Source organism: Truncatella angustata (genome assembly GCF_020726525.1).
Source record: "Truncatella angustata strain MPI-SDFR-AT-0073 chromosome Unknown BKA67scaffold_1, whole genome shotgun sequence".
Taxonomy (NCBI): Eukaryota; Fungi; Ascomycota; class Sordariomycetes; order Amphisphaeriales; family Sporocadaceae; genus Truncatella; species Truncatella angustata.
The window spans coordinates 3,515,352-3,537,425 of record NW_025763381.1 but is presented as its reverse complement, the minus strand read 5'-3'; the positions used below and the strand labels follow the sequence as shown (position 1 = coordinate 3,537,425).

At 51.4% G+C, this 22,074-nt stretch overlaps 9 protein-coding genes across 9 annotated transcripts; 2 read left to right on the top strand and 7 right to left on the bottom strand.

The window, feature by feature from the left end:
- Positions 1 to 524: 524 nt before the first annotated feature.
- BKA67DRAFT_530093 (uncharacterized protein) lies at positions 525 to 1,055 on the bottom strand (the record flags this gene model as incomplete). Its single annotated transcript, XM_046099187.1, has 1 exon — positions 525 to 1,055. One exon carries the CDS (start codon positions 1,053 to 1,055, stop codon positions 525 to 527), a length of 531 nt encoding a protein of 176 aa, XP_045964102.1.
- An 877-nt stretch (positions 1,056 to 1,932) lies between these two features.
- On the bottom strand, positions 1,933 to 4,238 carry BKA67DRAFT_508831 (uncharacterized protein; the record flags this gene model as incomplete). Its single annotated transcript, XM_046097188.1, has 3 exons — positions 1,933 to 2,506; positions 2,565 to 3,260; positions 3,313 to 4,238. 3 exons carry the CDS (start codon positions 4,236 to 4,238, stop codon positions 1,933 to 1,935), a joined length of 2,196 nt encoding a protein of 731 aa, XP_045964101.1.
- Positions 4,239 to 5,305: 1,067 nt separating this feature from the next.
- BKA67DRAFT_546373 (uncharacterized protein) lies at positions 5,306 to 7,906 on the bottom strand. Its single transcript, XM_046101387.1, has 4 exons — positions 7,110 to 7,906; positions 6,433 to 6,986; positions 6,097 to 6,376; positions 5,306 to 6,034 (listed from the first exon to the last, which is right to left on the bottom strand). Exons 1-4 carry the CDS (start codon positions 7,451 to 7,453, stop codon positions 5,689 to 5,691), a joined length of 1,524 nt encoding a protein of 507 aa, XP_045964100.1. The 5' UTR covers positions 7,454 to 7,906; the 3' UTR covers positions 5,306 to 5,688.
- BKA67DRAFT_546368 (ATP-dependent RNA helicase eIF4A) lies at positions 7,907 to 10,087 on the top strand. The gene is made up of 4 exons (XM_046101386.1): positions 7,907 to 8,296; positions 8,445 to 8,519; positions 8,582 to 8,650; positions 8,713 to 10,087. Exons 1-4 carry the CDS (start codon positions 8,263 to 8,265, stop codon positions 9,723 to 9,725), a joined length of 1,191 nt encoding a protein of 396 aa, XP_045964099.1. The 5' UTR covers positions 7,907 to 8,262; the 3' UTR covers positions 9,726 to 10,087.
- A 794-nt stretch (positions 10,088 to 10,881) lies between these two features.
- Positions 10,882 to 12,781, top strand: BKA67DRAFT_34373 (uncharacterized protein). The gene has a single exon (XM_046096319.1). It carries the CDS (start codon positions 11,091 to 11,093, stop codon positions 12,495 to 12,497), a length of 1,407 nt encoding a protein of 468 aa, XP_045964098.1. The 5' UTR covers positions 10,882 to 11,090; the 3' UTR covers positions 12,498 to 12,781.
- A 216-nt stretch (positions 12,782 to 12,997) lies between these two features.
- Positions 12,998 to 15,371, bottom strand: BKA67DRAFT_653170 (Alpha/Beta hydrolase protein; the record flags this gene model as incomplete). The annotated part of the gene is made up of 4 exons (XM_046106314.1): positions 12,998 to 13,126; positions 13,213 to 14,914; positions 14,995 to 15,199; positions 15,269 to 15,371. 4 exons carry the CDS (start codon positions 15,369 to 15,371, stop codon positions 12,998 to 13,000), a joined length of 2,139 nt encoding a protein of 712 aa, XP_045964097.1.
- Positions 15,372 to 16,177: 806 nt separating this feature from the next.
- Positions 16,178 to 16,926, bottom strand: BKA67DRAFT_530087 (histone acetyltransferase subunit NuA4-domain-containing protein; the record flags this gene model as incomplete). Its single annotated transcript, XM_046099186.1, has 2 exons — positions 16,178 to 16,432; positions 16,552 to 16,926. The coding sequence occupies 2 exons, from the start codon at positions 16,924 to 16,926 to the stop codon at positions 16,178 to 16,180; spliced, it is 630 nt and encodes a 209-aa protein (XP_045964096.1).
- A 1,078-nt stretch (positions 16,927 to 18,004) lies between these two features.
- Positions 18,005 to 19,447, bottom strand: BKA67DRAFT_653168 (uncharacterized protein; the record flags this gene model as incomplete). Its single annotated transcript, XM_046106313.1, has 6 exons — positions 18,005 to 18,292; positions 18,354 to 18,691; positions 18,753 to 18,870; positions 18,927 to 19,091; positions 19,157 to 19,247; positions 19,344 to 19,447. The coding sequence occupies 6 exons, from the start codon at positions 19,445 to 19,447 to the stop codon at positions 18,005 to 18,007; spliced, it is 1,104 nt and encodes a 367-aa protein (XP_045964095.1).
- Positions 19,448 to 20,052: 605 nt separating this feature from the next.
- On the bottom strand, positions 20,053 to 21,245 carry BKA67DRAFT_34218 (uncharacterized protein). The gene is made up of 2 exons (XM_046096309.1): positions 21,030 to 21,245; positions 20,053 to 20,929 (listed from the first exon to the last, which is right to left on the bottom strand). The coding sequence occupies exons 1-2, from the start codon at positions 21,084 to 21,086 to the stop codon at positions 20,465 to 20,467; spliced, it is 522 nt and encodes a 173-aa protein (XP_045964094.1). The 5' UTR covers positions 21,087 to 21,245; the 3' UTR covers positions 20,053 to 20,464.
- Positions 21,246 to 22,074: the final 829 nt, after the last annotated feature.

The window sequence follows — 22,074 nt, the reverse complement described above, 5'->3', positions numbered from 1 at the left end:
AAACAACAGTTACAAACTAAACGTATTGATTTGCAGCTATTGAATGATATGCGTAAGCTATGAGTTATACACTTAGACTGCTTAAATTCATGCACTTGTGATTCTAGTACTAGCTCGTATTATTGCAAATGCTGCGCCTGTAACCTTTGACACGCTTCTTCACATTTCGCTTTCTGTCAAGTCTTTTTGGCGTCTTTGAACGTCATATTATTTCTGGCAGCATAAGAGGTGAGCCTCTCATCTCTCTTTAGCCGCTCTGCCCTCGGTTTATTTTTCTGCCACTCTGTATTCCTCTTCTTGACTAACTCATTGCATCGAGCACAAGATCTCATCTGCTTACCAGGATCCAATTCGGCCTTCTTGATATTCCACCTGTATGTGTTCCGGTATTCGACGGGGACAGAATCTTCGATGAGATGCTCACGCATCTTCAAGTGCTGTGTGCCCAAATTCAGATATTCGAAGCTATCGATAAGCTTCGAGGTACTCTAGATACGCTGCTGTTTGCGATCTTAGGCGGCTCTTTACGTGCGGACTCGGTGTATCTCGATACCAGTATAGCCCTTGGCTTCGAAGTATGCAGCCATGCGACAAGCTTTGTCTCTCTCGTCAGTCCACGACATGAAGGGGCTTGGCTTACGGCAGTTCCAGTTATAATGCATCAGGAAGTGAATAGAAACGTAGACGGTGTTTGTTCCATTACGGCTTCTCGACTTGATACCATTGAAAGGCTGTCTGCTATGAGTTGCACGCCACATATATTCTGGTAGTTCACTACCACCTTCAGTCTCGATGATAATGCCGGACCGGATCACGGCTCGGCCGTACGCGATACCGCTTTCACAAAAACCATTCGTAATCTCTTTGGGCAAGTCGGAGTAGAGTTTGGTTAGCTCGTCTTCGTATCCCCTATTTGCCCATACCACGAAGGGGAAGTCCGGGTTCAACGTAGAGTGTTTAACACAATATTTAACTTCACGGTTCTCATCAACAACCGTCTCAGACTCCGCACAGTGTACTACCCGGTGTGTACGAGGGGCACGTGCGATATTCATGTTAGATGAGACGCAATGTAATTATGAACGGTGTTCTGGGTATGTATTATTATAGAAGTAGGTCTGCGTTCGACCTGTTCGCAAAGCACTTGGACGTGTGACTCCTACGCCGGAGCTGTCGGGTAGGATCTGAGAGAATATGTAGGATTTAGAAAGGAATATTGATTGAGGCTTGAAAGTGCTGTAGGTTCAGGCGAATATGGTCTATGAGACCACGATAGGCTAGATTAAGTATAAAGATTGATGAGGAAGGAGAGATGATGTTATAGATTTGTGGTTTGAGAGTAGAAACACAATTACTCGAGGAAAGTCGTTGTACTTGTTAGTTTGTCGTTGAAATAAGACCATTGAGTCTATTAGAATTTACTGAGGCTAAATATTGTGGCATATAATCATCCTGGTAGTGATGTACACGGAATTGGGAAGGTGCTCTTTCCGTTTTCAGAGTATAGAAACTCACGAGCACCTGAGGGTCTCTTGGACAGGATGTAGATAACGATGCATAAAAAAATACGATGGCGTCGACATTACATGCAGTTTCAAGAGAAGTAATAACTCTCAAGAAGATAGACACGCGTCGGTTTTGCTAAATGTACGATATATCTGGTGTATCGCATCAATGTCAGAAAGAGGATACTCTGAAGGCCAAGTGCTGGTGCTTATGTAGAAAAACTACCAAGGCGGGCCCGTACGCCAGCTGTACCGTGGGTGGAAATATACGCATAGCGGATGAGTATAAGATATGCAGGTCGCAGTTGCCCTAAATACTTTTATAGTACACCAGCGTGAAATACGAACACGTCAATCAGATATGAAAGGAGGCGGAAGGCAGTGTAAGTGTGAATCTTTCTTTATTCATTTAATCTTCTTCAAGTAGTCATCTACTCCTGTTGCCACTGGGTCCCTTGGGAGGGTCCCGCACAAGGAGACGAACCTTGCCATCTCCAATCTCAACACCCTGACTGAGAATATCAATCTCCTCCTTGACTTCCTCTTTCTGCTCCTTGGTGTTACTGCCTCCTTCTCTAGCCAGAGACTTGTCGTAACTCCTAGCATCAACGCCCAGGATACCTCCCATATTGTTACGGTCACCAGGAACAGAAAATTCCCGATATGCATATCTCCATTCATTCAAAAAGTTCCTGATGGCCTTGCCTACCTTGTCCTTGCCATTCTTGCTATGATGGCCGGTTCCAGTGATGGCATAGACTGGCCTGCTCTCCTTACTATTGTCAAGCAGAACCCGCTCTAGATATTCGACGGCCTCTTCAGGGTGGAGACCGTGCAGATCGACATAAATTTCAGAGCCTGTGATTTGCTTGTTGCGATCCTCGTAAAGCTCTCGAGCAGCTTCGCGGTGAGCTTTCCGCATCAGTTCATTTTCACTCTGGCCGCGAAGGCTGAGAGCCTTTGCTGCACGGGCATCATTTCGGTTCCAAGCTTGAGCAGCGCTAGATGTAGGATGTGAGTGGGTAATTTCATGATAGTGGTACAATAACAAGTACAAACCTTTGCAGAAATTTGTTGCGGAGACCACCATGCTTGATGGCCTCCTGCCGAGCCTTCAAATAGGCCTTGTTGGCCCTGTCCCCGGTCTCGAGCCAGGGAATATGCTTTGGACTAGGGATAGCCTGAGCAGCGGCACTGTTTTCGCCATTTTTAATGTTCGTCGCACTGCCGTTGCGTCCAATTTTCTTGTCTTGTCGAGCGGGACCAGGTGCAGGCGATGGCGATGGTGACATCTTCACAATATCAGCTAAAGAGCTGGGAGTATAATTCTCTTTGTGGCCATGGCCACCGCGTTTGCCATGGTGCTTCTTGTTACTTTTCGAAGAAGCAGAGCCCAGAGAGGGAAAAGCGTCATTGTCATCGATAGAAAGTGCAGCCATGTTATCCTTGGCTTGTTGGCGACTACCAGGTCGAGACCTTGGGCGAGCCCCATCGTTGCCATTGTAGCTGTGCATGGGTCGCAATCCAGGAGGAGGGGTCATGCCAGCAGGAGAGAAGTTAAAGCTGGGAGCAAAGGGATTTAGCTCCGGCGTAGCTGGTCTCAGCGATGGGAAGGCAGAGTTGAAATCGGTGACTGAGAGATTCTTGGTTGGAGGAGTGCTACTTTCGTCAACATTGAGTCGATTCATCAGATGCGCCGGGTCGTGCGAAAATATGCAAGTTTCTCCTGCGAGGCAGTTGCCCATTACCCAGTATCTGAAATCACATCAGTGGTGCACTTTGAAACGACTACGGCACGTTGACTTACTTGCAGATATGGTTGCTCAGATCATGACTGAAGCGGCAGTCTGAGCGAAGGCACTGTCCGGTAGACAGGTAGAACTTGCAAATGATGCCTGGCTTCTGCTGACCCGATGGTGTTGCCGGCCGGTTATCAGGAGTCATGGACTTGCCAATAAGGATGCTCTTGGCCTCAGGAGTCAAGTTTGAAGCGTTGGTGGAATCCTGGCCCTGGGAATCCATGATGGCAGCAATGGTGGCACTTAGATCGTAGCCGTGGACGGCCAGAGCCGCCTCGATCTCATCATCGGTCTTGGTCTGGCCTAATATAGAGCGCAGCATGTCATAAGGAGTCATGTCGTTCTGCTGTGTAGACACGAACTCGGGTACAGCGGCGTTCAGCCCGCTTGACGGGCCAACGGACGTGATGCTGAGGGCATCGTCACTCACGAGCCAGTCCACGTTCTCCGACTGAAGCTCGCCATAAATCTCCTGCGCCGGACTTGTATCATTCGCGAACTCGTAGGCGTTAAGACTCGGGCTATGCGGAATCACGGGCGCAGCAAAAGCCAGTCGTGGGGACGGGCGCGGCGAGGAAAAGGGGGACACGGTCGATGACTTGGTCCGGCTGAGACTCGTCGGGACAAAACCCGGAGGAGCCAAGGGGCTCACACCTAGGCGAGGGGAGCCTGATGCGGGAGTCGCGGAGCCCCTCCACGAGGCGGGCGAGGGTCGGCGTAGGATTGTCTGTCGTATGGGAGGAGGAGAGGCAGCGACGCCGCCGCCCTCACGGTGTCTCCACAAGACGTCGAGTACGGCATTCTCGAGACTCGATCCCTCCAGCTTAGTCTCTTTCTTGAGGAGATCTTCTAGTCTATCGGTCTTATCCTCCTCCTCTAGGTCGGTGTCTTGTAGAATGGGGAGACATAGCTCGTAGGTGTCGTCGGAGACCATGGTGACGCGGTGTTACGATGAGTGGGGTGTCACAGAAGCGCGGGAAAAAAGAGCGACGGGCGAAGAAACGATGGATCGTGGTCACGACGGTTTGAAGCGATGGTGTGATATAATTAGAAAGCTTGCTTCCATACGGCGAATCATAAGGCTGGCTGGCGTGCGCCTGCTGACTGGATTACTCGGTGTGCCTGGACAAAAAGGTAGACGAAGCGGGACAGCCAGGAAGCTCGTCGCGCAGGAGGCGTGTGATTGAGATGAGATGGGGAGAGAAATTAAGGACAAGCAATAGTTTGAGATGGGAGGAGAGTTATAGCTGAAGAAATGGGTGCAGAGGTGCAAGGTACAAGGTGCATGATGCTGTACCACGAGCGGAAAGAGCTGATGGCGCAACGGAGAAGAAGCGAAGCGAAGCTATACGAGACGAGACGAGGAAACGCGCGCCTCTCCTTCAGCTGTGCTGCTGCCACTATCACCACGTCGTAGCTTCAACGTTGGGGGCGGACGCCAAAAGTAGATCGCAGAACGCAGGGTGCTGGGCTGTCTCTAAATAACGTCAAGTCAACAGCTTAACTTAGGGGCTTGGGCTTTGGACTTTGATTTGGGGGAGACGATGATGCACCAGGACCAGGACCATGACCAGGACCAGGACCAGGTGTGGGGGACGGGGGGACGACGAGGCCCTTACCTTAGGTTCAAAGTTCCGGCCGTCTTTGGGCGCCTTCACGCCTGCCGAGTGCATTTGGTGTGGTACCTACCAGGACAAGCTGGTCGAGCAGACGGAGCAGACAAGACGAGTGTCGCAGACAGACCTCGCGGACAGTCTCGCAGGGTGCAGCTGGTTTGCTAGGGGGCTAACTTAGTCAAAGGACCTAAGCTGACCGCCCGTTGGATGTTGCTCATGGGGCTGGACAGCGCCCCGTGCTTCGTTTGCAGCTTCGTTGCAGCTCCGCTCCTTTTCCATTGGATCTTACAGACGGGTTCGCCCAGCCCCAGACCGAGAAGCTTAACTCCGGGGCGAATTAACTGCTGCATGAGACACTGTTCAGTGCTCTGAACACAAAGAGGCGCATGCTTGATTGCTGACCTTTTAACAAGCATACACCGAAAGCAATGTTTCCTACCGCAAGTCTAAGACAACAATCATCTACCCTTCGGTTACTTGATCTTGAACTTCAAAGTCCACTATACGTCTCAAGGGAGGGGAAGAAAAAAAAAACATCATCTGCACTTGTTCTGCCATGCGGGACGATGGCTGGATCCCTCTATCAAGTAATTGCAGCTCTCCGGAAGGGCTCTACTGATGGGCCGCTCCACATTGTCCCATCATGCGGTACTAGCATACTAGAAATGCGCAAACAACGCCAACGTTATTCTTCATTTGTCTAGTATTCATCTATTGACTTGATCTCGCAATTTCAGGCCCAGTTGACATGGGAGTCGTTTTGATGCCTCAAGGGATTTCCTCATCTTCCAGGTCGTCGCCACCAAAACCGAAGCTGAAGCCGCCGCCTCCGTCTTGACTCTCTTCTTTCGCGCCAACGGCTTCTTCCCACCGTCGCTTTTTCCCCCCAGCCTTCCGCTCCATCTCTTGTAGCGCCTCTTCCAGCAGCTGCGGTTCCTTCTCCCGGAGTCTGTCGATAAACAGCTCATAGGGGCTCTCAATCTCCCTGCCAAATCCAGTAACCTGATCTGGCTTGTCCTTCAAGAACGAGAGAACATGGGCCAGATGCTTCTTGGAGTTGGTAACGAAGTTCTGAGTCAATGCGATACCTGCCTCAAGATTGACCACTAAGTGCCTGAGTCGGATTTACCTGTTAGCTCACCGTCGTCACCACGTCATGGGGATTACGGTACTCACCACCATCCGCTGGGCACATATAGTAGTTCTCCAGCTCCGCAAATGCCCTCCAGGCAACCCGCCTCCTCTCGCGCTTCTGCGTGGAATGTGAGAAGATATTCCGCGATGCTCAAAGGGCTGGTGACCTCGCTACTATCTGCGGATACGAAGACACCAGGAGGCTGGGGAACACTCGGTGGGAACATAAGCCAGTATTTCGATCCCTGTATGACCCCATTCCAGGCACCGGTGCCGTTCGGGTCTTTGTGGAAAGTAGAACCACTTCGCTCTGGTCCAATTACTGTGGTTGATCAGTATGGCGCCTACTGTTGCAGGCCGAGGAGGAGATGCACTTACTTAACCATCGATGCGCAGGTCTCTCTTGTCCTAGCAGTTGAAAGACGTCTTCACCGAAGCATTCGGGGGCCCAATAAGCGCAATCGTCGTCACGGCCGACTTTGATGTTCATTTTCTCGGCGAACTTGCGGTCAAAGAGGTACAGCGGGCTTTCATCATGATTGTTGCACATGTACGTGTTATAGGCCGAAAAGGGCCAGTCAACGGCTTCGGCTCTAAACTCGACAGTCGAGTAAGCCTTTTTGAGCTTTTCAATAGTCCAGTCCTTGTAGACTGGCCATGACGTGATATAATCTGTCAAAATGAAAGGCTTCCCACTCCACTGGTCCGCAAATTCCTCACGCGAGAGACTACTGAGCCGAGCGATCTGGTTTGCGCGAGGAATGCCGGAAACGTGATTCTTGAGGACTATATTGGAACAAGCAAACGGTCTGTGTAGCACGTCTGAGAATACATTGCTGCAGTCTATTCTCGTCACAGCGCTCTTTGGGAGCTGGAGAAGTGTGTTTCTCCACGTGTCTCTCCACGGGGGAAGGTTTGAGCCTTGTACGGACCTGCTATAGAGTTAGTCGATCATCTTGGCAATCACATGTACATAGATACGAGGCTGCATTGACTCATTGAGTATCTAAACTACGGCGCAGTTGAAATGTGCTCGAGGCGGCGGCAACACTTACTCGAGAAACAAAGGCTTCCACAGTTCATCCAGCTGGCAAGAAGCATATAAAAACCGACAGGTGGAGCCGAGATTCTTGAGTGACTCTTGGTCAAGATACTCCAGAAGCTGTATGATCAACTCATCGGGAAGACCTCTCCAGAAGCCAATAGCATGACGAGCCAACGGGCCAGGTGCAAAATACTGATTGCCGAGTGGCTTGACTCCAAGAGGATGCGCTGGTATGGACTCAATGGATGACTCAATGGCTGAGCCATCGATGCTGGCAACCCCATTTGGGCGAATGTCTGCCTGATTGCTCATATCCCCCCCGTTCGACAGCCCTACGTCTTGTGAAAGCAGCATTTTCGAATTTTCGTTGTTGTATAAAAAAAATTCTTGTCGGTCTCAGGGCACGAAAAGTCTTTGAACTAGAGATTTGAAATCACAAGCCTGCAAAATGTGATTTGTTAAAGTAGCCCTATCGAAATGTGAGGCAGCGCACCGCCGCTGAGCCCATAACCAGGCACAAGCCAAGTTGATGCCTCAAATTGTGCGGGAAACATGCAAAAGGCAACTGCGTGAGCATGGAGGCGAAAGAATTCACAATCTGGCCCTGGAATAGGTAAGTATACCTCGAGAATGAATCATTTCAATTGGTATGTATGCAGCAAGTGCATCAATGACTTTTTCTGCACAAGCCCGAGTTACAGGAAGTGCTGGTCCAATGAGAGCTCTCATGTCAAGAGGGGCATTTTTAGTTTTAGTGAATATTGCCCCATCAGGTTTTCGACTTTTATCTTTTGGGTGGCGCACAGACCATTTCAAAATTTCGCTGGCGGCGGACTTCTTGCCCAAAATTTTTCGCGTTAATATCTAGGAGCCTCTCCCCAACCACGATTCTTTGGTATCTTCATTGCAACATCAACCCAACGAAACAACCATAAATCACACACCTCTAGATTCAGATCCGCTCTCAACTTTCGAGAGCATCTAATCTAGTTAATTTCAACACTTCAGTTTTTTTCTTAAAAGCTGTTGCTGTCGCAAAACCTTCGCTTCATTTGCGGTCGGTTTTCGCATTCTTCCCTACCCCACCAACTACCACCGCCTATTTTCGAGATTTCAGGCCGGGCGCTTGATTTCTCGTCTTCTACGGAAACCTAACCGCAATCATGGCTGACAAGGGATTGGAGGACATCGAGCAGAGTAAGCACACAGCATCTCGTCAATTTTACCTTCCTTCTGGCACCGCCGTGAGGTCGTTTGGGATTTTCTCTCACGTCCTGTCCCCCCCCCCCACCGCCTTTGACGGTTTTGTAGATCGTTCCATGCTAACATTTTACCCCTCCGCCAGGTCAAATCGAGTCCAACTACGATGAAACCGTCGAGTCTTTCGATGAGATGAACCTGAAGTCCGAGCTGCTTCGAGGTATGTCGCATCGATGCCCAGCGAAATTTGTGCCGTAACAGAATGCTGACTGGTGGGGATAGGTGTCTATGCCTACGGTTTCGAGCGCCCCTCTGCCATCCAGCAGAGGGCTATCATGCCTGTCGTCAAGGGTAAATACACCCTGCACTCTTGATCTCTCCAACCCACTCTCGACTAACAACGTCCCTTCTAGGCCACGATGTCATTGCTCAGGCCCAGTCTGGCACTGGAAAGACCGCTACTTTCTCCATCTCCGTTCTCCAGAAGATCGACCCCCAGCTGAAGGCTTGCCAGGCTTTGATCCTCGCACCCACCCGTGAGCTGGCTCAGCAGATCCAGAAGGTCGTCATCGCCCTTGGTGACTTCATGAGCATCGAGTGCCACGCATGCATTGGTGGTACCAGCGTTCGTGATGACATGAAGGCTCTCCAGGACGGTCCCCAGGTCGTCGTCGGCACCCCCGGTCGTGTCCAGGACATGATCCAGCGTCGTTTCCTCAAGACCGACAGCATGAAGATGTTTGTCCTCGATGAGGCCGATGAGATGTTGTCTCGTGGTTTCACCGAGCAGATCTACGACATCTTCCAGCTCCTTCCCCAGTCCACCCAGGTTGTTCTTCTGTCCGCCACCATGCCCCAGGACGTCTTGGAGGTCACCACCAAGTTCATGCGCGACCCCGTCCGTATCCTCGTCAAGAAGGACGAGCTTACCCTTGAAGGTATCAAGCAGTTCTACATTGCCGTTGAGAAGGAGGAGTGGAAGCTTGACACCCTGTCGGATCTTTACGAGACCGTCACCATCACCCAAGCCGTCATCTTCTGCAACACCCGCAGAAAGGTCGACTGGCTCACCGACAAGCTTACCGCCCGTGACTTCACTGTCTCGGCCATGCACGGTGATATGGACCAGGCTCAGCGTGATCTTATCATGAAGGAGTTCCGATCCGGCTCTTCCCGTGTCCTGATCGCCACTGACCTTTTGGCCCGTGGTATCGATGTCCAGCAGGTTTCTCTGGTCATCAACTACGACCTTCCCGCCAACCGCGAGAACTACATCCACCGTATCGGTCGTGGTGGTCGTTTCGGCCGAAAGGGTGTCGCCATCAACTTCGTCACCGCCGAGGATGTCCGCATGATGAGAGAGATTGAGCAGTTCTACAGCACCCAGATCGAGGAAATGCCGATGAACGTGGCCGACCTCATCTAAGCACCTCGTATGCACCGTCGTTTTCACACAAAAGTTGTCTTTGTTTGCTCATCGCATAAGGGATAAATCGCAAGTCTTCGACATTGTCCTGTGGAGGGCTTTTGGGGGATCTGATAGACTGGAGGGGGGAGTTTTTGCCTTTTCCGCCTACGATTGCTTCATGACTACATGACCAGTAATGATAGGCGACAGGCAAACGATCTTGATGCATGTGGAAGTCATGGCTAGATATCTAGCGCCTAATTTTGCACAACAGGTGCACGGTATCGGTCAACTAAAACTCGTTGACTCGTGGTTGCTTTCTTTTGTCATCCTTGTATCTAGGCCACGAGTTCGCACCCGAATAAAAACCTGGAAAAGTAGCCAATGTCCATCTTGCTGTGATGGTAGTACACAACTCACGATGTGATGATCAAATCATGATACCACATCTCGCATCGTGTCACGAACTGTTGAGCCAGTGGCAAGTTTCGCAATCATTGTGCAGCTTCAGAGTTACAGTTTGTCTTGATCTTGCTCATGCACTGTCGGCCGTGTGAACTGATGTCTGCTCGCGGACCCCCCCAATCTTCGCTTCGCATCTCTGACCACTGTTTATATGTACTTGGTATTATCTATGTTTGTGCCAAGACTTGGAGTGTAATCTTTGGGCTTCAAGTTGGGCGCAACAGCGTCTTCTCCTACGCAGCAACATGCGTTTCATTTACGAAGACATCAGCTTAGTCACACGTATTCAGATCGGCATCTCGCGGTGGTCATTCATGCATTGCTTTGACGTATACAGCCTGCATGGCTATGGGTAACCAGATCGTTGTGAGGCATCAACCTGCTGGTAAGCACGGGGCTTCATGCAACTAACAAGCAACTTCTCCTGTTTCGTAGCGGAATTCATCTTCTAACGACTTTGATTCGTGTACCTCCAACCATGTTTAACATTTCCTGCGTAACTGGCGTGGAACTTGAAAGCGTGGGGGCTTCTGCACACTACTTGGATATGTGTAATGTATATGTATGTATACCTGTACTTGCACTTGCCCTGTGTGTAAGCTATGTTGGAAGGGAAGGCACATCCACGCTTCCCCAATCTGCTAGATATGTTTGGGATTTGACGCGCTTTCCTGCCAATGTAGAATTCCAGGCTCCCAAATACAAAAAAAAAAAATTTCATAACAAATAATTTTAAAATAAACAAAATTGTATTCGCACAAATCCTGCTCCTCAGAGCAATGCTTGTCGTCGTACATTTCCCACGCTGCTTCCAGACCATAAAACCAAGCAATCCACTGCCAACTCGACTGCAAACAGACAGCATCAAGTTTGGGTGGCATCCAGCAACCATTCAATTTCCAATCTACGGTCTGTCCTATGACAATTTGCCCTTATGCTTTCCTCTCCTGCCTTAATTCTGCAGTAGCGATACTGGCCCTAGTCGGTAAACCTTTCCTCGTACCTCCCTTCTTGCGTCCCACGACGACAGTCACTCTGATGCAATCTCAATTCAACATGGATGACACAAATGAAGATGTCATGAAGATACAAGCTCGCTTTGCCAAAGGTCGTACTTGGGCAAACCATCCGGGCAAGTCAAGCCACGTGCGAACCATGCTTCCAGTTCTCAATTCATGGAAACTAGAAAAGATCAACCAGGCTCTTGAGCACCTCAATACAGAAAAGGAAGAGATTAGGAAGTCCCTAGATGATAATGAAGATTGGATTGCCTCAACCAATGATGTAATGTCGGAGCTTCAACGGTCGGTCAAATATCATCGCGAGAGACACGGAGTTCTCTCCCAAAGACTTGATTCCATCAAGAGTGAATGCAAGAACGACGAGCATAAGCTCAATGCTCTTTCAAACAATTCCGCGGCATTCCAATCCAGGATCGAAACCAAGTATGCCAGCTTGCATAACAGGCTCGTAGGTCTTGAGAACGGTAACCAGCAGAGCATTGGGATCGCGCACGAACATGCTGAAACCCTAGCCCTGCTGGTCGAGTACAAGGTAGAACTGAAGAAGCTACTACAGCTAATCAATTCGGAAGAAAAGCTTGAATTCCTCAGAAAAGCGTTCGAAGAGCCGCATGTTGTGGCTACTCCAAGTATACTCAACCCACCGCCAGTCTCCCCTCTCACGAATTATGGCGAGGAAATGGCAGAGGCAAACGTTCAACCACTTGGGGCTCGATTTTGCAGTCGAGGGAACTACGAAACCAGAGATGCGACAACAATGGTGGACCAGAATACTGCAGGTGTGGTAAAGCCAGACCTTCCGGCAGTCCCTGTTGTCGAAACCTCACAAACACCAGCATCACTCACGAAGTTCTTAAAAAACTGGAGCTACTTCAATGAAGTTTACTCCGATAGAACTCCAAAACGCGAGGATCAGTTCATCATCTCATTTCTGGTGTCATTCCGGCCCAGGGTTGCGAGTATGCTGCAGAGGACACTCATGAGATTCCATACATTAACAAGACGAAAGTTACACGCCCCGCGTGGCCGCTTTCATGTACGGCTGTTTGTGGACCCGACCTCATTCACCTGGCACGATTTAGATGCCGCCCTTGACCATCTAGATCTCGACGCATTGACAAAGATCTGGGATGATGAGGAGCACAAAAGAAGGATGCAGAAGATGAAGTGGAACCACCGCCACAAGCAGGGCGACTTTGCCACGGATGAACTCAGCCCCGATCCAAACACTAGCCAACTGCACAATCAGCGGTACGATGAACAGCATAGCCAGTGGATTGGGAGAGGTGATCCTGAGCTGTAGAACCGTCCATTCATGCTCGCGGAGCTTGGCATGAATGTACGATGGCGTCATGATATTTCTTAGTGTTCTGCTCCTCCAAAGGAGAAACCATCTATGAATGGGCTGTCTCAAGTCCGGAGTTTTGAGGTTGAGCTGTATTTTGCTCTTGGTTTTTCCTTTGCAACAGCAATCACGCTGAGCGAAACATTCTAAGATAGGCGTCATTTCTCCCACCCAAAGAAATGCTGGGATATATTACATGGGCGAAACAAGGGTTTGTCACACTCTCGGAGTTGACACTTATTTCTTCCCCCAACAGTTATTCTGGCTTCTGGCACGACGTTATTCTAGCTAGTATAGCAGCCGCTTAGGTGAATGCAATCAGTTGATGGATCTTTTCTTCTGTACATTATTTCATTATCTTGGGCGGTAGGACCACAAGCCGGACTGCAAGGAACCACACCACCTCCAATGCTGCTGTTTTTGATCTCCCCGAATCTGAACCAAGTTACCATTCGAGCTCATATGCTCAGTTTCTGCAACTTTTCTTCGTCTCCTACTAGACCGGTAGTATCCAAGCCGACATACTTGTTAACCCACCCCAACACCTCCTTGTGCCAGACAAGCGAGTTCTCCGGCTTCAGCACCCACTATTCATTATTACCATAGTCAGTCATCTCGTTTTTGCTTTTCGAAATAGAGAGAGGGGGAGAGGGGGGGGGGGGCTAAGACTCACATGATTTTCATCTGGGAAGATCAACAGCTTGCTGTCGACGCCCCTCGTCTGCAGCACATTGAAGGCAGCGAGGCCCTCGGTGACGGGCAACCGGTAGTCGAGCTCCGAGTGTATAATGAGCTGGGGCGTGGCCCACTCGCCGGCGTACCTAGCCGGGTCCCACTTCTCGTAGCCCTCGCGGTTCTCCCAGAGCGTGCCGCCCATGTCGTGTATGGTGAAGAAGAGCTCCTCGGTCGACCAGTCGCTCATGGTGCTGAAGACGCCGTCGTGGCACACAAGGGCCTTGAACTTGCGGCCCAGCGGGTGGCCCTGGATCCAATTGATCATGTAGCCTCCATACGACGCACCGAGGGCCACGGCGCGGTCCGTGTCGACGTAGGAAAGGTTGGACTGGATGTATTCGAAACCCTTCTCGAGGTCCTGGTACGGACGGCCGCCCCATTGCGTCGCGATGGCATCTGTGAAGGCTTGACCATAGCCCGTCGATCCTGTAGGGTTTGGAGACACGACGACATAGCCTTGCTCGGCGAAGATGGCAGGATTCCACCGCGTGGACCACGACTCGTTCCAGGCACCTTGTGGGCCACCGTGGATGAAGTAGGCTAGAGGATATTTCTTGGACTCGTCGAAGTTGGACGGCTTCATAACCAGGGCATGAACCTTGTAGTCGCCGGCGCCGGGGAACCAGATGCTCGAAACTTGAGACTGGTGGAGACCAAACGACTTGCCTGATTTGGAGGCACTAGACAGGACAGAGACAGTGGCTGCGGACGACGAACTAGCAACTGCATCTACAACGCTGTAGGTAGAGCTATCCACAAGCGATGTCGACGTTGTGAGGATTTTGTTTGAAGAAGACGACAAGAGGAATATGTCACCGGTCGAGCCGTGCTGAGTCAGGGGCTTGGGGAGTTCCGTAGCCTCTAGAGGTGACGACGGTAGACGATACAGCAGATTTTTACCCCTGTCCTCGGCTGTCACAAATAACTCCTTATCGTCATGACTCCAGACAATGTTGTCAGGCCGCTGGTCCCAGCTGCCCTCGCCGTCGTCGGTCTTGTAAAACTCCTGAACATTGCTAAGGTCCTTGACGTCCGGAATCAACAGCAGCCTCGACTTGTCGCTTTCGTACTGTCGGTGTCTCATGCGCTTGAAGACGACGCTCTTTCCCGAATGCGAGAAGACAGGCGAGCCGCTGTAGCCTTGCAGATGCCCCGTCTTGACCTCCTGTGGGGCCGGGGCCTCGTCTTCGGTAAAGGTGCTTAGCGGCACATAGTACAGGTTCGTCTTGGTCCACAAGGCCGGGTTCAGGTCCGGGTCGCTGGCAACAAAGACGAGGCCCCCGCTGCTGATATCAAAATCCCCCGAGCCTCCAAAGGGCGGGACTGGGCTCTCGAGACGGGTGCCCTTGAGGGCGTTGACCAGTGCCGAGCCCTGGAAATTCCAAAGATCGCGGGTGCCCTTCTTGAGCGTGCCATACCACAGCGAGGACTTGTTCTTGGTCACGTAGGAATCCCAATGCCTCACGAAGAGCTCCGTGTAGACCTTGCCGGTAGAGTAGGACTTGGGCTCGTCGGGTGGGTAGTAGAGCTCGCCGGTAGGCGTGGTGGGTGCCGAGACGACGAAGGCCAGGGTGTCGTGGCTGAGCTTTGTGGCTTTGAGGTTCGATATAGAGCCATTGAAGACCTTGATCTCCTTTGGTCTGATGGCTGGTCAGCTATGCTCTTGCCTGAGGCGGGAGGTTGGGTGATGCTGAGTTGGTGGGTGGGCAAAGCGACGTACTCGGAACCTGTCTTGGTTGCGTCTGCGACCAACAGATGCGAGCTACCCTTTTCGCCGCTCTTTATGAGCAGGAACTCGGTTTCTGATATCCATGTCGGCTCCGAGTATGTCTGTTCTGTGTATAGCGTAGTCGAGTTGCCAGTCTTGATGTCGAGGAGGTTGATGGAGCCGCTCCGGGAATGCGACTCGAAAGAGTATGTCGAGACTGAGTGGCCAAGGTGATCAGCAGGCGCTTGGGGACATCACAGTAAGTGGACTGGGCGGCTCAACATACCGGAGTATAGTGCCAAGGTTCCTGACTCGTTGGGCACGGCGGGCGAGCGGCGCGGGGCAGAGAGGAGGACCTCTGGAGTGAACTTGGTGGCCACCATTACCATTGTGTGCTCCAATGCTTCCGGGGCAGGCTTTTGTGACTTGGACAAGCACTTGGAAAGGTTCTCGAGAGGTGTGTGTCTGGGTGTGAGCGAACGTACCGGAACGGGCGGTTTTATATATATATATATATATATACTGTAGTGAGCCAATCCATGTCCGGGGGGGTTTGTACTGGAGCATGGCATTGAACCGGCCTGGGAACGCCATGAGCTACTACACTAAGGTTAGGTATGTACCGCAGTAACAGAAGGCATGTGCAGCAACACCCCGCAGTGGAGACCGACCAGTTGGCCACCCCTCCAAAATGGTACTAGACGTTGTTATTGAGCTTCCTGTTGCAGGCACCCCTCAGCTCCCGACTGTAATTACTGCGAGGTGGAGGGACCCCCGTGTGTCATGCCAAGCGAGGCGGTTACGGGCGGCTAATAAGCTGCTGCAAAGGAGTGTGACTAGTTGGACCAAAGGTTAGGTAGGACAAATTCAGCAAAGGTTAGTAAATCAGTAGAACAACCCTCTCAGTGCTCACTTGGGTGCTGGAATGATCGTATGAATTTTGCAACTTCTTTCTATAGCGACATGACAACCACCACGTGATTTTCGAATATTCCAAGGCGTCTACGGATCTGTAGAGGCCCGGGGCCTGTTTGCTTTTATAGACTACCCGTAAATACGCTCCGTAGTCAACAACTCCCAGAACACCATCTAAATGCAAGGGGGGGTATCTTTCGTAAACTGACCGAACAACGCCAACCAACTTTGCAGGTACAAAGTTCTGGAAACAACAGCACACGAAACCAAGTAATCTATTTTACTTGCGGGCGTTGGCCCCAAAGTGCGTACGAGCCTTCTTGCTATCCGCCTTCGAGTCCGTCTCGCTATCTTCTGCCGCCGCGGCCTTGTCCTTCTTCTTCTTGTTGCCGCCCGCCGCCTTCTTGTTGTCCGTGGCAGAGCTCGGCGTGGGCGCGTCTGACGGGCCGCCCTTGTCCTTGTTGGCAAACGATGTAGATATTGGCGTGGGCACACCAGGCGTCGAGGTGCCCGAGGCTGGCGTGGGTGCTTCTTGCTGCAGGGGGGCGGGGCAACAATCAGTAAACGTTTAACTTTCTTTTTGTCGTTTGGTCAATTGCGGAAACATATACGTGTGTCCTTCGAAATCAAGTCAAGTCATAAAGAAGCCCATACATTCAAAGCATTGTAGGAGACAGAGCTCCTCGAGAAGACGCGGTTCTGCTCAGCGGTTCCGACCTTCCTCCTCTGGGCTGCGGCGCCCGTGAGGCCTTTCGTGTAGTTGTCAAAGCCCGTCAGGATATTGCCGCCGGGGGTGCTCTCGAGGTAGCGGCCCTCGAGGTCGGCAATCTTGGTCTCGAGATGCGACAGCTCGGCCAGGATCTTGGCCCGCTTGGCGATGGCATCCTTGATGATCTTCTTTTCGGCCTCGTACTCGGCCATCTCCTTCTTACGGTCGAGAGGCTCTACAGCGCCGTTGTTCGCAATGCTGTTGTGGTTGTTGCTGCCACCGTTGGCAGTGGCCGCTGCCGTTGATCCGCTGTCCGTCATTGTTTGCGCTTAGCATCCGAGACTACGGAACAGAGTCGAATTGCTTGGACACGAGGTGCTGAGGAGACGGGTTGCGGGATGCGATATGCGGATGCGCCTAGCGTAGACAGGACTACTTGATAGTAAATTAAGTCAACGACTTAGAAAGCGATGCCTTGCACTCAAATGTCAGATCCAATCAGTTTTAAACGCGAGAGTCGATGCCGACGTGGGTATTAAAGGCTGCCCCTCCAACCAACCTCCAAAGCTCCAACTGGCACTTGAATGTGCTCCGTCACCACAGAAACGGATGAACTAAATTCCGCCCCGAGAATTTATAGTCAAAGTACGGAGTACTACCGTGACCATGGTCAAGCCCATCACAGTGTAGTCACGATCTCCTGATCACTGATACATGCTTGCAGGACCTAAGCTTGTTTCTTCTTCTTTCCAACATGATCAAAGGACGACGACCAATATGGTCATTTGGGCGTGGTTGCTGTTGGGCCAGTGGCCCGATCGTGCCACATCTTGACCTTTGCTACTCATGGCGTAAATTAAATTAAATTAAATCCCAAGTGACCATGGCCAACGACGGATTCATATCAAGATTCCATTCTTTTAGTACATTCATATCTACCTATTGGGTGAACGCCTAGACGCCGAACAGACCGTAGCCATGCGCAGAAGTAACGCGTGATGATGATGAGAGAGGACGAACCAGTGTATCCATGGAATGTTTAAGAGCAAGTAATGTTATGGCAAAGGGGGGTTTTCTTCTTCTTCTTTCTTTTTCTTTTTGTTGTGTCTGCGAATTCAAGCATGATTAGCCTAAACTGTTACTTGAACCACTATTCGAGGTTCTTCTCATCTTAATGATTTTATCTTTCAGAAGCTTTTCTCGGAGCTCGCTGGCCTGCTGTTGTGGTGTCTTGGTCTGCTTGGCCTGACGAAAGAGATCAAGGTCAGTCTTTTAACCAAACCGAGTATTGAATGGTCCAACTAAGAAGAACGAACCTCCTCCGTCTTGGAAGCCGCCGAGTCGTTTCTTGCGGTTTGAGCTTTTCTATCTTCAGAATCCGAAACATCAGCTGATCTGTTACGTGGTGGAGGGGAGACTGAGTCTTTTCTTCTTCGTGATGATGGTCCACCTCTGCTTCTGCTTCGGCTCCTTGACATGGACCGCCTTAACCGACCATAACGATCCTTGGAAGGACTGCGACTGATAAGGTCTCGGTCTCTGCCTGATCGTCTTCTTGGACCGCGGCTGGGTGAGCGAGAGGATGAAGGTGATCTTGACGGATTGCGGCGTTTGGCCCGCCGTGCCGGCGATCTCGATCGGCTGCCAGACTCCGAGTATCTGCGTCGTTTGGGCGATCGCGACCGTCTGCCACCATCTGAATCTGACCCACTCGAGGGCGAAGAAGTATTTTTGCGACGGGAGTTACGAGCCCTGTAATTGTCTCGTCCCCCCGACCTCGAGCGTTTGCGACTGTCCCGATGACGGGGCGGCGACCTTCGCGATGCATCAGCACGGCGCGACGGGCCGCTTGATCTGCTAGACCTGCGACTTCGATCGCCCACACTACGGGAGCCAGACCTAGGCCGCGAACCTTCCCTAGAGCCTCGTGAGTCGGCCGATACTGAACGTGACGGGGAGCGCCCGCGATGGCCGCCACGCCGGCCTTGTGGTACGTATCGGTCGCGGTCGCCGCCTCCACGGTAAGAGGCTCGCCGAGGAGGAGAACGGGACGGTGATCGATCTCTGCCGCGCCCAAAGCCGCCTCTGCGGTCATCATATGCCCTGTCGTTGCCGCGTCGGCCTCCACGCCAATTATCTCCGCGACCTCCACGGAAGCCCCTGTCACGACGTTCACGGTCTCGGGTATCGTTCAGGTCGCGGTTTCGGCGGTCCTGGTTTTCTCTGCGAAGGCGAGCTTCTTCAGCGGCCTTCTCGGCCTCGAGCTGAGAAATCTGTCAGTGGTAGTTCTGGTCAGAATGGGCAAGGGATGGAGTCACACCTTTTCTTGAATCAGCTCGAGCTTTTTGGCCTCGAGAAGCTCTTGGGGAACGCCTTGCGGGCTGGATTGAGCGCTGAGAAATAGGTTCCACAGCTCTTTGCAAAAGGACGGCGTCTCTTTCTCGAGGAAGCCTGTCAGCTGGATCTGCATAGATTTGATGTCGGGCTACGTTTTATTTCCGTCAGCAAAGCAAGCCTCGGATTATGGAGCTTCTAGGAGGGATAGCATACGAATCGGGTGCCCTCAATCAGGTTGAAGCACAGTTCGGTAACAACATCATCTTCCGAGCCTAGAATTTCCGACAGTTTTCCCGCGATCCACCTTTGGGCAATGATTAAGTTAGAACGAGATTCGGGCTCAGACAAATGAAGAAGGTAGCATGTGGGGGAAGGGGGTCTGGCCTGGGCGTTGACTTACTTCTTCATGACCTGCAGATTGACCTTTTGCATATCGACCTTCTGGTTGAACTCGGGGGGGAACTTGGTGGCCCTCAAGAGCTTCATATCCACTGTCGCCGCCATGTTGGCCGCAGTCCGCCCCGTAGGCAGGTCAAGAGTTGGTAAGCCGTGACTGGTCGATTGCTGCGCGACGAGGTTCAGGTTGACCGGAAAGCTGGCTGAAAATCATTGCGTGCAAAGAGATCAACCAGCTCGAAATGAACCGAAGCCGAATTGAGAGAAAGTGACGTCTCTGGCTGCAATGACGCACGGACATTTTATTGAACCCCCGAATTGCAATGACTGCCGTGCTTGCTAGCGACGCGCCTAAGGCCTAGAGTTTCTGCGGTACGTATACCGTAGTCCAACGTAGGTCAGGGAACTCGGGAGAACTCCAGTGTAGAAAAGGAAAGGATTATCGACAGTACGGTGCGTGTTGCGTATCTCCCTCTCTCTCTCGGTTTGCGTCATGGAATAGTGGCAGCAGCATCTCTTCACTCCGCGCCTCTTGCGCTTGCCATGGAGATTGAGCGATACGCGGAATACAGACAAAATGCAGCAGGTCACGGGCGTGCGGAGAACATAGAATAAATATACTGTCTCCCAAGTACCTGCTTGCGACAATATACTGTCAGGCTCTTCCCCTAATTCAATGTTGCCTGGGTTCGTTGGTAAAAGAAGCCCACGGACTGGTTGTTCCTTTTAAGTATGATACGCTCCAAGTGCTTCCCCGGTTCACGGCCCGTGTTAACAAAAACGCTACTCGATCCCATACACACCCAGACTCTGTAAAGTGTAGTCAACCCCAGCCTGGCCCGCCAGAACACAGCCTTGCGGCTTGACTACATTCCCAAGAAGACTCAAATGAACACAGAAAGGATCAAGACCATCATTCGTTGGACACAGTCAATCGTATATCATCATTACTCCATCCCAAAAAGCAATTTCCTAGGAGACGTTTGGATACTGACTCCATCCATACGCCGAGTTTTACACTTTTCCCATCATCACCCACCACTAAGTTGGTCCTGCCCATCGCCAACGCCGTAAACGCCATAAATGCAATATCCCCACCGTGTTCGTTCACGGGGACCCCCTCTCCTAGCCTCGGCGGGCGGTCTGCTGAGAAGGAGGCTGTTGCTGCACAGCCAGTTGTTGCTGCTTAGCCGCAAGAGCATTGATCTTTTCGCGTGCTTTCTGGAGGCTGCTATTGTCCTGCTCCTTCAGTTTTGCGCGGATCTCGTAGAGTGAAAGCAGAGTCGTCGCTCTGCTGATATCACCACCCGTCTCCTCTTTGCCGGGAGTGCCTGGAATCGAAGCCGACGACGGTGTATGCGAGTTGTTTCTCGACAAGGGCGGGGTGAACATTCGGCGGCCAAGCTTGTCGAACTTGCTCCCTGGTGAAGCTATCCGACTGCTGTCGAGTGGGGGAGTACCTGCGCCTTTGGTATGGGACTGGGACTGGGACTGGGACTGGGACCGAGAACCAGGCGTAAGCATATCCTTAGCAGCAGCATGCTCGAGGTTCTTGTTGGCAGCAACTAGAGCCTTTGCGGCGCCCTGATCCTGCTGGGCGGGAGCAAAGAATGTGGGGTCAGCTATCACAAGTTCGGTCATCCAGCTGGACCGGCTGGGTCGGGGGCATTAGACGTTGACTGATACTTACAGCGGCCTGAAGGTCGTTCAGATCGGCCAGCATCTGGGCCAGCTGAAGGGCCTCCATGGTGCGGCACGTGGGAGTCGGTTCGGGCTGATCTCAAGGGACGGGGAACAAGTCAGGGTCTAGGATAGCTTCAATGCTGAATCGTGTTCGATGCATGCACTTGTAATTGTGCAGGGGAAGAGGCCGGGCAACGTCTCAACTTTTGTGGAGAAGTCGCGTGTACTGTATTACGGCCAAATGGGAGATCTAACGTTATGTTTGCATACTGGACAGAACAGGTCTACTGTATACATACGGATCCGTAAGGTTAGTCGTTCCAGGGACTAACTACGCAAGCACCAAGCTCAAGCCTTCTCCGCGTTTTAACCCCACCAAATCTCACTCACTGCAAAATGACGACTTGAGGGCGGTTGGCAAAACCACCACAGGCGGAATTACCGCTGAAAAACGAAGACCCCCGCTCCCGTTTCTCACTTGAAGCTCGCTCGACGTAAAAAAAAATTTCATATATATATATATATATATATTAATAAAAAACTTACTGTATTGCTAGAGCGATGATACGCACTATGTATGGAGTGCAGTTGTGCAGGATATTCATATTCGGTAACCTTGGTATATCCTGTCCCTGAATATTTTCTACACGACTCGGCATTTCCGAACAACAGCGTAGATCCCCTCATGTCCATATGGGTCTATGGCTAAAAGTCTCTACAAGGAACACATTTCACAAGTCCATCACCGCTGGGGTTCAGGTTCAATGCATAAGATAGATATAGATACCCTTCTAAATGCCTTCTCAATATTAGCACCTTTCCTAGACCGTGGATTCTTGTCGCTTCGCTTTAGTGGCATTGTGCTTATTACGTCTGAGCATACATACCCCGTATGGGCAGTCTCGGTCGCCCTCTTAAGGCCGGTCTCCTGTCGCGGAGCTCCGCTTGTGACTTGCATCGTCTCCAAGCCGACCCTCGGATTCAAAAATACCTCCGCATCTGAGTGAATCAACCTGGTTGCTGTCGATTTGAACCAACTTTTTTGGCCAATC